Source organism: Chanodichthys erythropterus, chromosome 16, assembly GCF_024489055.1.
Source record: "Chanodichthys erythropterus isolate Z2021 chromosome 16, ASM2448905v1, whole genome shotgun sequence".
Lineage (NCBI taxonomy): Eukaryota > Metazoa > Chordata > Actinopteri > Cypriniformes > Xenocyprididae > Chanodichthys > Chanodichthys erythropterus.
In genome coordinates, this window is record NC_090236.1 from 6,441,683 (window position 1) to 6,459,633 (window position 17,951).

Consider the following 17,951-nt stretch of genomic DNA (forward strand, 5'->3'; position numbering starts at 1 on the left):
CTCAAAACAACTACTAGCAATCCCAGCATAGAGTTCTCCTTTAATACAGGTTAGGAAGCAGGAATTCTCACAAACTAAAAAAAAATAAAAAATTTATATATATATATATATATATATATATATATATATATATATATATATATATCATTAATCATTAATCATTAATGATAGTAATGAAACTATTAATGAAACTTAATGTATGCTCTAAAAATACACTCATATTTAATAATCTGTGTTTCCTTTCACCCTTTTTTCCTGTCACTTTCAGCTCCATGTGTGCCGGTTCTGAATGATGTGGCCCTGAACTGTAGCTCAAAGTCTGCTGTGGTGAACTGGTCTAGTTCAGGGTCGAGTCTAGATGTGTTTTCAGTTAGCGCGGTGAGCGCTCAGGGTGAACAGCTGGTCTGTGGTATCTTCAATAATCGCTCTTGTGTGGTGGATGGACTGCAGTGTGGACAGACGTACACGTTCAGTATGAATGCAACTCAAGGCCAATGCACCAGTGCTAGCAACACGCTACAGAGGGAGACAGGTAACAAAGCCTAGTTTGGCCAAACAATGGAAGACACTAAAGAAAAAAGAGAGAATCTTTAGACAGATGAACTGCAGTGTGTAGTAAACATTACATAAGACAAAAGACAACATAACTTCTACTTACCATTCTTGTTTATTTCATGCTATAACTAGTAGTAAAGTGGAAGCAATGATCGGTTCACTTGCGCTCCATGCTGCCACTTCAACTGAGATCTGTCACGCCACATTACAGACCATCAAAAATGACATTTATTGTTTGAATTTTGTGATAGAATTGACAGAATTTGAAAGCTTAGACTTGGTTTCTTATCAAAAGTAACAAAGCGCAAGGCTAGTTGTGATTGTTGGTTTTATTCAGGTATTAGGAAAATCATGAAATAAGCTCTGCAAGATATCATCAACGTTCATTGACAATGAATGACTTTAGGTAATTTTGTTGCTGGAAATCACTGTCAGTACTCGTGCCCTAGTACCTGCAGTGCAGCCCAGTGAAACCCACTCCAGACACTTTAGAATCCATATACAGTCTAAAAAAAATCTGTAAAAAATAGGGCACAATGTAATTTATTAAGTTGATGGAATTTTCTGTATTTATTTTTTAAAAGTAACTTTTAAAGGTATTTTTTACCTGTATTTAGAATTTTGCACTTCATTGAGTTGTATTTTAGGGTTAATGGAAATGTCCATAAAATTACTGGATAATGCCCTGGCAATTTTCTGCAGTGTAGCAACATCCTAGCACTATTCACATTATCTTAAAAAAAAGAAAAATACCCCCAATAAAATCCCTTTTTTTTTTACAAATGTGTTTGATGCCCCTAGTGGCATAGAAATTACATATTTCACCATTAAATAGCATTATTTTCTTTTATCTTCAGCCCCATGCCCTCCAATGAATATCCAGTCCAGAATGAACTGTGGCAACAACACCGCGAGTGTGTCCTGGTCCCGTGGCAATGGAGCACTGTCCTATTTGACAACATTGGAATGCTCTAATGGACAGACGTATATGTGCAGGACCAATGAAACAGGATGTGACATCACTAACATGACGTGTGGACAAACTTGCTCGGTTAAGGTAGTGGCAGAGGGACGTTCATGCAACAGCTCTGTAGGCACTGGATCACCCATCATAACAGGTAAGAGAAATAGATGATTAAATCAAACCTTGTTGTATTTAAAATACGATATGAAAATTTGGGGCCAGTAAGATTTTTTTGAAAGAAAATAATACTTTTATTCAGCAAGAATGCATTAAATAAGTGACAGTAAATTAATCAAATTTCATCAAAAATCGTGAAAAAAAAAAAAAAAGTATCACTGTTTCCACAAAAATATTAAAAACTGTTTTTAGCATTGATAATAATAAGAAATGTTTCTTGAGCACAAAATTAGCATATTACAACTATTGCTGAAAATCCAGCTATGCCATCGCAGGAATAAATTGCATTTTAAAATATATTAAAAAAATATGAAATATTATTTTATTTTCAAATTTTTTCACAATATTTTTACAGCATTTCTGATTTAATAAATGCAGCCTTAGTGAGCATAATAAACTTTAAAACCTATGAATGGCACTACAGATATTGAGATATGATATGTTGGTTAATGGGTAGTTAAAGGGATAATTCACTTAATATAACAGCCAACCATATATTAATTTTGTTTTATATAATTTACCCAGCTCCTTGTATACCACCAAACCACATAAAAGTGCCGTAGCAACCATATGGCAACACCCTGTCAACCATCCACCATGTAAAAATACAGTTTTGCAACAGCAGTTTGATGTGTTAGCATTTTTTTATGTTGCAGCACCATGTCAAAATACTGGCATTCAGGCCAAACTGGATTGTCGCACCAACTCAGCACTCGTATCTTGGACACCAGGCAATGGTGCACTAAGTTTCAATGCAACACTGCAGTCTTTCCAGGACGCTCAAAAGCACAGCTGTTTCACCACCGGCTCCTCATGCAACATCACCTCACTGCCGTGTGGTCAGCACTACAACGTCAGTGTTACAGGATACGGCCAGAACTGTTCAACCTGTTCTAAACCCTTGGTCACTCTAGACACAGGTATAACATCGAATAATAATTCAAAGCACAATTAGCTTAGACCCTAATTTGATGCCTTTCTTATGGCATCAAATAATCTTATGTGCTAAAAGTTTGTGCATTACATCATTTGAATCTTTTCTTTCCAGCTCCATGTGTTCCCACTCAAGTCAATGTTTCATTATCCTGTGGGTCTGACACTGCATCTGTTTCCTGGGCAGCATCTAGTGGCCTTGTTTCATACTATATAGTAACAGCAGAAGGTGATAATGGAATTACGCTAACATGCAACTCCAGCAGCACTTCCTGTAACATCAGCAGCCTGGCATGTGGTCAGGCGTACAACGTGTCAGTCACAGCTATGAGCGGCAACTGCACTGGGCAACGTAGCGAAGTGCGTCGTGTCAATTCTGGTAAGTATTTCCCCTACAGTATAAACTTATAATCATTTTGCCATCAAACTAGTGGAGAATTTTGCATACTACAAGTTTGTAGACTTGAACTGCACTATCACTCACCTGCAATGTGGCAGCCAATACAATGTTAGTGTCACCGCTTCTCAAAACTACTGTACTAGCAAACCCAGCATAGAGTTCTCCTTTAATACAGGTTAGGAAGCAGGAATTCTCACAGACTAAAAAAAAAAAATAAAAAATATATATATATATCATTAATCATTAATGATAGTAATGAAACTAGTAATGAAACTTAATGTATGCTCTAAAAATACACTCATATTTAATAATCTGTGTTTCCTTTCACCCTTTTTTCCTGTCACTTTCAGCTCCATGTGTGCCGGTTCTGAATGATGTGGCCCTGAACTGTAGCTCAAAGTCTGCTGTGGTGAACTGGTCTAGTTCAGGATCGAGTCTAGATGTGTTTTCAGTTAGCGCGGTGAGCGCTCAGGGTGAACAGCTGGTCTGTGGTATCTTCAATAATCGCTCTTGTGTGGTGGATGGACTGCAGTGTGGACAGACGTACACGTTCAGTATGAATGCAACTCAAGGCCAATGTACCAGTGCTAGCATCACGCTACAGAGGGAGACAGGTAACAAAGCCTAGTTTGGCCAAACAATGGAAGACACTAAAGAAAAAAGAGAGAATCTTTAGACAGATGAACTGCAGTGTGTAGTAAACATTACATAAGACATAAGATAACATAACTTCTACTTACCATTCTTGTTTATTTCATGCTATAACTAGTAGTAAAGTGGAAGCAATGATCGGTTCACTTGCGCTCCACGCTGCCACTTCAACTGAGACGGCTTCACTGATCTGTCGCGCCACATTACAGACCATCAAAAATTACATTTATTGTTTGAATTTTGTAATAAAATTGACAGAATTTGAAAGCTTAGACTTGGTTTCTTATCAAAAGTAACAAAGCGCAAGGCTAGTTGTGATTGTTGGTTTTATTCAGGTATTAGGAAAATCATGAAATAAGCTCTGCAAGATATCATCAACGTTCATTGACAATGAATGACTTTAGGTAAATTTGTTGCTGGAAATCACTGTCAGTACTCGTGCCCTAGTACCTGCAGTGCAGCCCAGTGAAACCCACTCCAGACACTTTAGAATCCATATACAGTCTAAAAAAATCTGTAAAAAATAGGGCACAATGTAATTTATTAAGTGGATGGAATTTTCTGTATTTAATTCTTAAAAGTAGCTTTTAAAGGTATTTTTTACCTGTATTTTGAATTTTGCACTTCATTGAGTTGTATTTTAGGGTTAATGGAAATGTCCGTAAAATTACTGGATAATGCCCTGGCAATTTTCTGCAGTGTAGCAACATCCTAGCACTATTCACATTATCTTAAAAAAAAGAAAAATACCCCCAATAAAATCCCTTTTTTTTTTTACAAATGTGTTTGATGCCCCTAGTGGCATAGAAATTACATATTTCACCATTAAATAGCATTATTTTCTTTTATCTTCAGCCCCATGCCCTCCACTGAATATCCAGTCCAGAATGAACTGTGGCAACAACACCGCGAGTGTGTCCTGGTCCCGTGGCAATGGAGCACTGTCCTATTTGACAACATTGGAATGCTCTAATGGACAGACGTATATGTGCAGGACCAATGAAACAGGATGTGACATCACTAACATGATGTGTGGACAAACTTGCTCGGTTAAGGTAGTGGCAGAGGGACGTTCATGCAACAGCTCTGTAGGCACTGGATCACCCATCATAACAGGTAAGAGAAATAGATGATTAAATCAAACCTTGTTGTATTTAAAATACAATATAAAAATTTGGGGCCAGTAAGATTTTTTTGAAAGAAAATAATACTTTTATTCAGCAAGAATGCATTAAATAAGTGACAGTAAATGAATCAAATTTCATTAAAAATCCTGAAAAAAAAAAATGTATCACTGTTTCCACAAAAATATTAAAAACTGTTTTTAGCATTGATAATAATAAGAAATGTTTCTTCAGCACAAAATTAGCATATTACAACTATTGCTGAAAATCCAGCTATGCCATCGCAGGAATAAATTACATTTTAAAATATATTTAAAAAAAATATGAAATTTTATTTTATTTTAAATTATTTCACAATATTTTTACAGTATTTCTGATCCAATAAATGCAGCCTTAGTGAGCATAATAAACTTTTCAAAAACATTAAAACCTATGAATGGCACTACAGATATTGAGATATGATATGTTGGTTAATGGGTAGTTAAAGGGATAATTCACTTAATATAACAGCCAACCATATGCTAATTTTGTTTTATATAATTTACCCAGCTCCTTGTGTACCACCAAACCACATAAAAGTGCCGTAGCAACCATATGGCAACACCCTGTCAACCATCCACAATGTAAAAATACAGTTTTGCAACAGCAGTTTGATGTGTTTTCATTTTTTTATGTTGCAGCACCATGTCAAAATACTGGCATTCAGGCAAAACTGGATTGTCGCACCAACTCAGCACTCGTATCTTGGACACCAGGCAATGGTGCACTAAGTTTCAATGCAACACTGCAGTCTTTCCAGGACGCTCAAAAGCACAGCTGTTTCACCACCGGCTCCTCATGCAACATCACCTCACTGCCGTGTGGTCAGCACTACAATGTCAGTGTTACAGGATATGGCCAGAACTGTTCAACCTGTTCTAAACCCTTGGTCACTCTAGACACAGGTATAACATCGAATAATAATTCAAAGCACAATTAGCTTAGACCCTAATTTAATGCCTTTCTTATGGCATTAAATAATCTATTGTGCTAAAAGTTTGTGCATTACATCATTTTAATCTTTTCTTTCCAGCTCCATGTGTTCCCACTCAAGTCAATGTGTCATTATCCTGTGGGTCTGACACTGCGTCTGTTTCCTGGGCAGCATCTAGTGGCCTTGTTTCATACTATATAGTAACAGCAGAAGGTGATAATGGAATTACGCTAACATGCAACTCCAGCAGCACTTCCTGTAACATCAGCGGCCTGGCATGTGGTCAGGCGTACAACGTGTCAGTCACAGCTATGAGCGGCAACTGCACTGGGCAACGTAGCGAAGTGCGTCGTGTCAATTCTGGTAAGTATTTCCTCTACAGTATAACCTTATAATCATTTTGCCATCAAACTAGTGGAGAATTTTGCATACTACAAGTTTGTAGACTTGAACTGCACTATCACTCACCTGCAATGTGGCAGCCAATACAATGTCAGTGTCACCGCTTCTTAAAACAACTGTACTAGCAAATCCAGCATAGAGTTCTCCTTTAATACAGGTTAGGAAGCAGGAATTCTCAGACTAAAATAAAATATATATATATATTAATGATAGTAATGAAACTTAATTTATGCTCTAAAAATACACTCATATTTAATAATCTGTGTTTCATTTCACCCTTTTTTCCTGTCACTTTCAGCTCCATGTGTGCCGGTTCTGAATGATGTGGCCCTGAACTGTAGCTCAAAGTCTGCTGTGGTGAACTGGTCTAGTTCAGGGTCGAGTCTAGATGTGTTTTCAGTTAGCGCGGTGAGCGCTCAGGGTGAACAGCTGGTCTGTGGTATCTTCAATAATCGCTCTTGTGTGGTGGATGGACTGCAGTGTGGACAGACGTACACGTTCAGTATGAATGCAACGCAAGGCCAATGCACCAGTGCTAGCAACACGCTACAGAGGGAGACAGGTAACAAAGACTAGTTTGGCCAAACAATGGATGACACTAAAGAAAAAAGAGAGAATCTTTAGACAGATGAACTGTGTAGTAAACATTACATAAGACAACATACCTTCTACTTACCATTCTTGTTTATTTCATGCTATAACTAGTAGTAAAGTGGAAGCAATGATCGGTTCACTTGCGCTCCACGCTGCCACTTCAACTGAGACGGCTTCACTGATCTGTCAAGTCACATTACAGACCATCAAAAATGACATTTATTGTTTGAATTTTGTGATAGAATTGACAGAATTTGAAAGCTTAGACTTGGTTTCTTATCAAAAGTAACAAAGCGCAAGGCTAGTTGCGATTATTAGTTTTATTCAGGTATCAGGAAAATAATGAAATAAGCTCTGCAAGATATCATCAACTTTCATTGACAATGAATGACTTTAGGTAATTTTGTTGCTGGAAATCACTGTCAGTACTCGTGCCCTAGTACCTGCAGCGCAGCCCAGTGAAACCCACTCCAGACACTTTACATTTACATTTATTCATTTGGCAGATGCTTTTATCCAAAGCGACTTACAAGTGAGGAATACAACAAGCGAGTCGTCATGACGAGGCAAATAGACAAGAAGTGCTCATAATACAAGTTATAGGCAGTGCTCAGATTATCCTAAGCTACAATAGAGAGGGATTAGAGGAAGTGAAAGGATAGGAATAAGAAGTTTTTTTATTTATTTATTTATTTTTTTTTCAAGATGAGGTTAAGTGCTCACGAAAGAGATGGGTTTTCAGCTGTCTTTTGAATATTGCCAGGGATTCCACATTCCGGATGGAGGCAGGAAGATCGTTCCACCAGCAAGGAACAGTGAACGAGAATGTTCTGGAAAGTGATTTCGTGCCTCTCTGTGATGGTACCACAAGCCTTCGCTCCTTTAATGAGCGCAGGTTTCTGATAGGAGTGTAGACTCGTAAGAGTGAGTGGAAGTAGGAGGGTGCTGAGCCTGTGGTAGATCTGTAAGCAAGCGTCAACGCCTTGAATTTGATGCGAGCAGCAAGTGGTAGCCAGTGCAGAGAGATGAAGAGAGGCGTGACGTGGGCTCTTTTGGGCTCGTTGAAGACGAGATGTGCTGCTGCGTTCTGAATCATTTGTAGAGGCTTGATTGTGCATGATGGCAGTCCAGCCAGAAGTGCATTGCCGTAATCAAGCCTAGAAATGACCAGGGCTTGGACCATAAGTTGTGTTGCATGTTCTGTTAGAAAGGGCCTGATTTTCCTGATGAATGCAAATCTGCACTCATCAAATCTGCATGACCGAGCTGTCTTTGCAATGTGGTCTTTGAAGGTCAGTTGATCATCAAGGATTACTCCAAGATTTCTGGCCGAATTTGATGGGGTAATTTAAGATGTACCTAGCTGGATGCTGAAATCGTGATTTAGAGTCGGAATTGCAGGGAAGACGAGAAGCTCAGTCTTAGCCAGGTTGAGCTGTAGATGATGTTCTTTCATCCATGCCGAGATGTCTGCCAGACAGCTTGAGATTCGTGCAGCTACTGTGGGATCATCTGGTTGGAATGAAAGGAAGAGTTGTGTGTCATCAGCATAGCAATGGTAGGAGAAACCATGTGCCTGAATGATGGGACCAAGTGATGTAGTGTAAATGGAGAAGAGGAGGGGTCCAAGAACTGAACCCTGAGGAACACCCATGGTCAGTTGATGAGCTTTGGATACCTCCCCTCTCCAGGCAACCCTGAAAGACCTTCCTGTGAGATAGGATTCAAACCAGAGAAGTGGAGTACCTGTGATGCCCAGTGATGAGAGGGTGGACAGGAGGATCTGATGATTCACCGTGTCAAAGGCAGCAGATAGATCGAGCAGAATGAGAACCGATGATTTGGAATCAGCCTTTGCAATCCGCAGGGATTCAGTGACCGACAGCAGTGCAGTCTTAGTCGAGTGGCCACTCTTGAAACCAGATTGATTGACATCCAATTGGTTGCTCTGTGAGAGGAAAGATGACACCTGGTTGAAAACAACTCGTTCAAGTGTTTTTCCTATGAATGGTAGGAGAGAAACAGGTCTGTAGCTGTCTACAAGAGACGTGTTTAATGTGGGTTTCTTAAGCAGTGGGGTTACCCGAGCCTGCTTGAATGTGTTAGGGAAAGTGCCAGTGTGGAGAGATGTGTTGATGATGTGTGTCAGTGCTGGTAAAAGTATGGGAGCGATGGCTTGTAGAAGGTGTGTGGGGATGGGATCTAGAGGGTAGGTGGTGGGATGGCTGGAGAGGAGAAGTTTGGATACTTCTGTCTCAGTGAGGGGGGAGAATGAAGAGAGGAGGTGTGTGGCTGTGTAAGTGGTTGGTCTGAGTTCCTGTGTGTGCGGAGTGGAGAACTGACTGCTGATGGTAGATGTTTTGTCAGTGAAAAATGTAGCAATATTATCAGCAGTAAGGGATGCGGTGGGTGGTGGTGGAGGGGGGCAGAGGAGAGAGTTGAATGTTTTGAAAAGTGTGCGTGTGTTTGAAGTGCTGTTGATTTTTATTGTGGAAATAGGAGGATTTAGCAGCATGAATTTCAGCAGAAAAGGATGAGAGCAGAGACTGATAGCTACTTAGGTTCCAGATTTTCCAGACTTTAGAATCCATATACAGTCTAAAAAAATCTGTAAAAAATAGGGCACAATGTAATGTATTAAGTTGATGGAATTTTCTGTATTTATTTTTTAAAAGTAGCTTTTAAAGGTATTTTTTACCCGTATTTTGAATTTTGCACTTCATTGCGTTGTATTTTAGGGTTAATGGAAATGTCCGTAAAATTACTGGATAATGTCCTGGTAATTTGCTGCAGTGTAGTAACATCCTAGCACTATTCACATTATCTTAAAAAATAAATACAATAAAATAATAATAATAATAATCTGGAAACACCCCCAATAAAATCCTTTTTTTTTTTTTTTTTTTTACAAATGTGTTTGATGCCCCTAGTGGCATAGAAATTACATATTTCACCATTAAATAGCATTATTTTCTTTTATTTTCAGCCCCATGCCCTCCACTGAATATCCAGTCCAGAATGAACTGTGGCAACAACACAGCGAGTGTGTCCTGGTCCCGTGGCAATGGAGCACTGTCCTATTTGACAACATTGGAATGCTCTAATGGACAGACGTATATGTGCAGGACCAATGAAACAGGATGTGACATCACTAACATGACATGTGGACAAACTTGCTCGGTTAAGGTAGTGGCAGAGGGACGTTCATGCAACAGCTCTGTAGGCACTGGATCACCCATCATAACAGGTAAGAGAAATAGATGATTAAATCAAACCTTGTTGTATTTAAAATACGATATGAAAATTTGGGGCCAGTAAGATTTTTTTGAAAGAAAATAATACTTTTATTCAGCGAGAATGCATTAAATAAATAACAGTAAATTAATCAAATTTCATCAAAAATCCTGAAAAAAAAAAAAAATTATCACTGTTTCCACAAAAATATTAAAAACTGTTTTTAGCATTGATAATAATAAGAAATGTTTCTTCAGCACAAAATTAGCATATTACAACTATTGCTGAAAATCCAGCTATGCCATCGCAGGAATAAATTACATTTTAAAATATATTTAAAAAATATTACATTTTATTTTATTTTAAATTGTTTCACAATATTTCTACAGTATTTCTGATCCAATAAATGCAGCCTTAGTGAGCATAATAAACTTTTCAAAAACATTAAAACCTATGAATGGTAGTATAGTGTAACGAGGTCAGTAGATGTGGGAAGAAGGAGGCGGGAACTGGTGAACATTCAACAAAACTTTAATCTCAAAATAAACAAACAACAAAACGGAAGTAATGCCGGCAGACCCTCGCGGACGTCTGCCGGCCACACAAACATAATAAAACATAAAATAAAGTCCAGGCCTGGTCCTCTCTCGTCCTTCACTGTAGTCGCTCCTCCTTTTATGCCTCCGGAGCTCCTCTCGCCCGCCCTGCTCTTCACATATAGTTATTGAGATATGATATGTTGGTTAATGGGTAGTTAAAGGGATAATTCACTTAACATAGCCAACCATATACTAATTTTGTTTTATATAATTTACCCAGCTCCTTGTGTACCACCAAACCACATAAAAGTGCCGTAGCAACCATATGGCAACACCCTGTCAACCATCCACAATGTAAAAATACAGTTTTGCAACAGCAGTTTGATGTGTTTTCATTTTTTTTATGTTGCAGCACCATGTCCAAATACTGGCATTCAGGCCAAACTGGATTGTCGCACCAACTCAGCACTCGTATCTTGGACACCAGGCAATGGTGCACTAAGTTTCAATGCAACACTGCAGTCTTTCCAGGACGCTCAAAAGCACAGCTGTTTCACCACCGGCTCCTCATGCAACATCACCTCACTGCCGTGTGGTCAGCACTACAATGTCAGTGTTACAGGATACGGCCAGAACTGTTCAACCTGTTCTAAACCCTTGGTCACTCTAGACACAGGTATAACATCGAATAATAATTCAAAGCACAATTAGCTTAGACCCTAATTTGATGCCTTTCTTATGGCATCAAATAATCTAATGTGCTAAAAGTTTGTGCATTACATCATTTGAATCTTTTCTTTCCAGCTCCATGTGTTCCCACTCAAGTCAATGTGTCATTATCCTGTGGGTCTGACACTGCATCTGTTTCCTGGGCAGCATCTAGTGGCCTTGTTTCATACTATATAGTAACAGCAGAAGGTGATAATGGAATTACGCTAACATGCAACTCCAGCAGCACTTCCTGTAACATCAGCGGCCTGGCATGTGGTCAGGCGTACAACGTGTCAGTCACAGCTATGAGCGGCAACTGCACTGGGCAACGTAGCGAAGTGCGTCGTGTCAATTCTGGTAAGTATTTCCTCTACAGTATAACCTTATAATCATTTTGCCATCAAGCTAGTGGAGAATTTTGCATACTAAAAGTTTGTAGACTTGAACTGCACTATCACTCACCTGCAATGTGGCAGCCAATACAATGTCAGTGTCACCGCTTCTCAAAACAACTACTAGCAAACCCAGCATAGAGTTCTCCTTTAATACAGGTTAGGAAGCAGGAATTCTCACAGACTAAAAAAAAATATATATATATATATATATATATATATATATATATTAATGATAGTAATGAAACTTAATGTATGCTCTAAAAATACACTCATATTTAATAATCTGTGTTTCCTTTCACCCTTTTTTCCTGTCACTTTCAGCTCCATGTGTGCCGGTTCTGAATGATGTGGCCCTGAACTGTAGCTCAAAGTCTGCTGTGGTGAACTGGTCTAGTTCAGGGTCGAGTCTAGATGTGTTTTCAGTTAGCGCGGTGAGCGCTCAGGGTGAACAGCTGGTCTGTGGTATCTTCAATAATCGCTCTTGTGTGGTGGATGGACTGCAGTGTGGACAGACGTACACGTTCAGTATGAATGCAACGCAAGGCCAATGCACCAGTGCTAGCAACACGCTACAGAGGGAGACAGGTAACAAAGCCTAGTTTGGCCAAACAATGGATGCCACTAAAGAAAAAAGAGAATCTTTAGACAGATGAACTGCAGTGTGTAGTAAACATTACATAAGACATAAGATAACATAACTTCTACTTACCATTCTTGTTTATTTCATGCTATAACTAGTAGTAAAGTGGAAGCAATGATCGGTTCACTTGCGCTCCACGCTGCCACTTCAACTGAGATCTGTCACGCCACATTACAGACCATCAAAAATGACATTTATTGTTTGAATTTTGTGATAGAATTGACAGAATTTGAAAGCTTAGACTTGGTTTCTTATCAAAAGTAACAAAGCACAAGGCTAGTTGTGATTGTTGGTTTTATTCAGGTATTAGGAAAATCATGAAATAAGCTCTGCAAGATATCATCAACGTTCATTGACAATGAATGACTTTAGGTAATTTTGTTGCTGGAAATCACTGTCAGTACTCGTGCCCTAGTACCTGCAGCGCAGCCCAGTGAAACCCACTCCAGACACTTTAGAATCCATATACAGTCTAAAAAAATCTGTAAAAAATAGGGCACAATGTAATTTATTAAGTGGATGGAATTTTCTGTATTTATTTTTTAAAAGTAACTTTTAAAGGTATTTTTTACCTGTATTTTGAATTTTGCACTTCATTGAGTTGTATTTTAGGGTTAATGGAAATGTCCGTAAAATTACTGGATAATGCCCTGGCAATTTTCTGCAGTGTAGCAACATCCTAGCACTATTCACATTATCTTAAAAAAAAGAAAAATACCCCCAATAAAATCCTTTTTTTTTTTACAAATGTGTTTGATGCACCTAGTGGCATAGAAATTACATATTTCACCATTAAATAGCATTATTTTCTTTTATCTTCAGCCCCATGCCCTCCACTGAATATCCAGTCCAGAATGAACTGTGGCAACAACACCGCGAGTGTGTCCTGGTCCCGTGGCAATGGACCACTGTCCTATTTGACAACATTGGAATGCTCTAATGGACAGACGTATATGTGCAGGACCAATGAAACAGGATGTGACATCACTAACATGACGTGTGGACAAACTTGCTCGGTTAAGGTAGTGGCAGAGGGACGTTCATGCAACAGCTCTGTAGGCACTGGATCACCCATCATAACAGGTAAGAGAAATAGATGATTAAATCAAACCTTGTTGTATTTAAAATACGATATGAAAATTTGGGGCCAGTAAGATTTTTTTGAAAGAAAATAATACTTTTATTCAGCAAGAATGCATTAAATAAGTGATAGTAAATTAATCAAATTTCATCAAAAATCCTGAAAAAAAAAAATGTATCACTGTTTCCACAAAAATATTAAAAACTGTTTTTAGCATTGATAATAATAAGAAATGTTTCTTGAGCACAAAATTAGCATATTAGAACTATTGCTGAAAATCCAGCTATGCCATCGCAGGAATAAATTACATTTTAAAATATATTAAAAAAATATTAAATTTTATTTTATTTTAAATTGTTTCACAATATTTTTACAGTATTTCTGATCCAATAAATGCAGCCTTAGTGAGCATAATAAACTTTTCAAAAACATTAAAACCTATGAATGGTAGTATAGATATTGAGATATGATATGTTGGTTAATGGGTAGTTAAAGGGATAATTCACTTAATATAACAGCCAACCATATACTAATTTTGTTTTATATAATTTACCCAGCTCCTTGTGTACCACCAAACCACATAAAAGTGCCGTAGCAACCATATGGCAACACCCTGTCAACCATCCACAATGTAAAAATACAGTTTTGCAACAGCAGTTTGATGTGTTATCATTTTTTTATGTTGCAGCACCATGTCCAAATACTGGCATTCAGGCCAAACTGGATTGTAGCACCAACTCAGCACTCGTATCTTGGACACCAGGCAATGGTGCACTAAGTTTCAATGCAACACTGCAGTCTTTCCAGGACGCTCAAAAGCACAGCTGTTTCACCACCGGCTCCTCATGCAACATCACCTCACTGCCGTGTGGTCAGCACTACAATGTCAGTGTTACAGGATATGGCCAGAACTGTTCAACCTGTTCTAAACCCTTGGTCACTCTAGACACAGGTATAACATCAAATAATAATTCAATGCACAATTAGCTTAGACCCTAATTTGATGCCTTTCTTATGGCATCAAATAATCTAATGTGCTAAAAGTTTGTGCATTACATCATTTGAATCTTTTCTTTCCAGTTCCATGTGTTCCCACTCAAGTCAATGTGTCATTATCCTGTGGGTCTGACACTGCGTCTGTTTCCTGGGCAGCATCTAGTGGCCTTGTTTCATACTATATAGTAACAGCAGAAGGTGATAATGGAATTACGCTAACATGCAACTCCAGCAGCACTTCCTGTAACATCAGCAGCCTGGCATGTGGTCAGGCGTACAACGTGTCAGTCACACCTATGAGCGGCAACTGCACTGGGCAACGTAGCGAAGTGCGTCGTGTCAATACTGGTAAGTATTTCCTCTACAGTATAATCTTATAATCATTTTGCCATCAAACTAATGGAGAATTTTGCATAATACAAGTTTGTAGACTTGAACTGCACTATCACTCACCTGCAATGTGGCAGCCAATACAATGTCAGTGTCACCGCTTCTCAAAACAACTACTAGCAAACCCAGCATAGAGTTCTCCTTTAATACAGGTTAGGAAGCAGGAATTCTCACAGACTAAAAAATTATATATATAATTAAATATAATTAGTATTTGGAAATTATATATATATATATATATATATATATATATATATATATATATATATATATATATATATAATATATATTAATGATAGTAATGCAACTTAATGTATGCTCTAAAAATACACTCATATTTAATAATCTGTGTTTCCTTTCACCTTTTCCTTTTACCACTGTTTCCACAAAAATATTAAAAACTGTTTTTAGCATTGATAATAATAAGAAATGTTTCTTGAGCACAAAATTAGCATATTAGAACTATTGCTGACAATCCAGCTATGTCATCGCTGTAATAAATTACATTTTAAAATATATAAAAAAATATATATGAAATAGAAAAAAGAAATAGAAAATATTTTTTACACTATTTCTGATCCAATAAATGCAGCCTTAGGGTGCGTTCACACTTGTCATGTTTGGTTCGATTAAAACGAACCCTGGTGCGATTGCTCGGTTAGTGCGGTTCATTTGAACATATGTGAGATCGCTGAAAAGACGGGTCTCGGTCCACTTCCAAATGAACTCTGGTGCGGTTCGAATGATATATGAATGCAACACGGACCAAAGACATGTAACCGAACCAAAAACAGGAAGACGAGACCCTAAAAAGGACAGAATCCTCACGCATGTCGGTTTTTCTTCGCGAGTTTGCCCATCACAGGCATCAGACGCGCGTCTCCACGCAGCAGATCATTTGTGTGTGTGACAGATGGATTCCCGCCGCTGTTTTTACTACTTAACACATTTTATAAGCTCTTCACGAGTTCCCAGCTGGCCAAAATACCATCACATGCAGGCTACGCACCGCTACGCACACACAACGAGCGCATTTAACTCAGAAAACAGCACTGTTTTGGATGTTCGGTAAGTTCCGTCTCAAAATAGGCAATACGTCATAAAACCCGACCAATCACGTTGTGAATGTATCACTATGCCTTAAGGTTCGGTATCTTTTGGTTCGGTGATAAAATTGCCAATGTGAACGCTAACCGGACCAGGACTAAATGTTTTTTTTTCTTCTTTGGTCTGGACCAAATGAACCAAACGAACCAAACTACAAGTGTGAACGCACCTTTAGTGAGCATAATAAACTTTTCAAAAACATTAAAACCTATGAATGGTAGTATATATATTGAGATATGATATGTTGGTAATGGGTAGTTAAAGGGATAATTCACTTAATATAACAGCAAATCATTGTTACGTGCTGTTGTAGAGAGATGAGGCGAGTACGGAGATCCACAATAATAGAGGGTTTATTATTAAGCTCTTTGTGGCATATAAGTGTTTCCCTGAAGTCTTCTGGGTATCCAGATCATTTTCCACCTCGAAATCAAAATAAGAAAATATATTTTGCTTAAGTGAAGTCTACTTTTAGCATTAATAAGGTTTTTGGCCATTTTTGTTTTTACAATAATTTTCAGAGCAATTAAAGGCACAATATTTAGGATTTTTGTATTAAAATATCCAAAAACCACTAGAACAATGTTATATATTTTGTTGACTTGTGTACGTACATTATCCCAAATGTTTCCAAGAATGTTTAAATCCAGAGAAATAAGCAATTTTCAACCAGGACATGGACGTGTCCGACTGTCCGTGCATCGCCTATCAGTGACGTCATACCCTCATTACCCTCAATTTCCGATTTTATTTTGTAGAAACCATGGAAACACCAAAGACACTATAATATTACACGTTTTATTAGACAAGGGAACACTGACTGGTTACATTTATAGACAGGAAATATGTTTAGTCTTATTGTTTAAATCTAGTTTTCTTGATTTTCCAAGTACCATTGTTTTACCATGCCTCAGAAAAAAACTATTTTGTCAAGTAGCTAACATAGCATAATCAGATGCAGCTTTATTTTTAGTAACAGCATAATTCAGCATTTTCTCCATCATAAAATACGTTTATCTCTCATTAGCAATCGCCACAGCGTCCTCGTTCAGCTCCCACAGCACTCGGCCCCTCTCTGCTTCATACTACAGTAACGTTAATAATCTTGTCCATGAACATGAATTCTGCCTGAGTCCTATCCCGATTCTTTTCCACCTGCTGTGAGGTAAAGACGACATATCCCAAGATTCCATGCTCAAACTCTGCGTCATCATCTACGCCTTTGTTTTGAATAGGTGACCTCTAACAGCGAAAATTCTACATCACATTTTCTTGCCTATTTATCGCTAAAATACAATAAAATATTATTTCAAGTATTTTTTACAACATTGTTATATATTTTACTGATTTAATTTTAAAATGTTGTGATACAGTAAGAGTAACTATATATATAGAAAATCTGTTGAGAATAATTACGGGAATGAGAATTTTGACAGAAAATGCAATTAATTGTCATGAAAATAATGCCACAATGCAAAAAGTCTTAAATATAAACTTTAAAGTCATTATATAAAATATGATTTCTTATCTCTGTGGAAAAATGTGACCAGGAAATTAAATTAATTAAACAGGCTACTGTACCTTTAAGACTTGTAAATGAATAGGAACACTAACTTGCTGTAGCATTGCTGAATAGCATGTGCAGTGCTTCATTGGTTTACCTTATATTGTTTTTCTGCTGAAATAGTTGGTACTGCCCTTCAATAACAGCTTTTCTCCTTCTCTCTTTTCTCAGCTCCATGTCCACCTCAGAACGTATCTGCCAACATGCAGTGCGAGTCAGGGTCTGTGCAGGTGAGCTGGAGTCCAGAAGTGGATGCCAGCCAGTTCAGAGTGGAAATGCAGTCCCAGATCACTGATGTGATCTTCTCCTGTAACAGCACAAACACACAGTGCTCCATTGCAAATCTGCCCTGTGGAGAGAGCTTCAACATCAGTGTGGTGGCACTGAGGGGCAGCTGTCAGAGTCAACCAAGCAGTGGTCTCAACATTGTCTCAGGTTGGACACAAGAATGCTCTCTCAAACAAATAGATGGATGGATAGATTACATTTAAATATCCATACTTTCCTTATGCACTTTATGA

General features: G+C 38.1%; 1 protein-coding gene across 1 annotated transcript in view; it reads left to right on the forward strand.

Annotated features, from left to right (window-relative positions):
• The window catches only part of fndc7rs1 (fibronectin type III domain containing 7, related sequence 1), a 44,108-nt gene that overhangs the window by 22,265 nt on the left and 3,892 nt on the right, over window positions 1–17,951 (forward strand). The window contains 18 exon segments of the mRNA XM_067363210.1: window positions 269–532; window positions 1,413–1,673; window positions 2,353–2,616; window positions 2,817–3,008; window positions 3,380–3,643; window positions 4,536–4,796; window positions 5,485–5,748; window positions 5,949–6,140; window positions 6,193–6,336; window positions 6,478–6,741; window positions 9,760–10,020; window positions 10,959–11,222; window positions 11,351–11,614; window positions 11,974–12,237; window positions 13,115–13,375; window positions 14,062–14,325; window positions 14,454–14,717; window positions 17,602–17,865. Of these exon segments, the coding sequence (XP_067219311.1) occupies window positions 269–532; window positions 1,413–1,673; window positions 2,353–2,616; window positions 2,817–3,008; window positions 3,380–3,643; window positions 4,536–4,796; window positions 5,485–5,748; window positions 5,949–6,140; window positions 6,193–6,336; window positions 6,478–6,741; window positions 9,760–10,020; window positions 10,959–11,222; window positions 11,351–11,614; window positions 11,974–12,237; window positions 13,115–13,375; window positions 14,062–14,325; window positions 14,454–14,717; window positions 17,602–17,865 (4,476 nt within the window).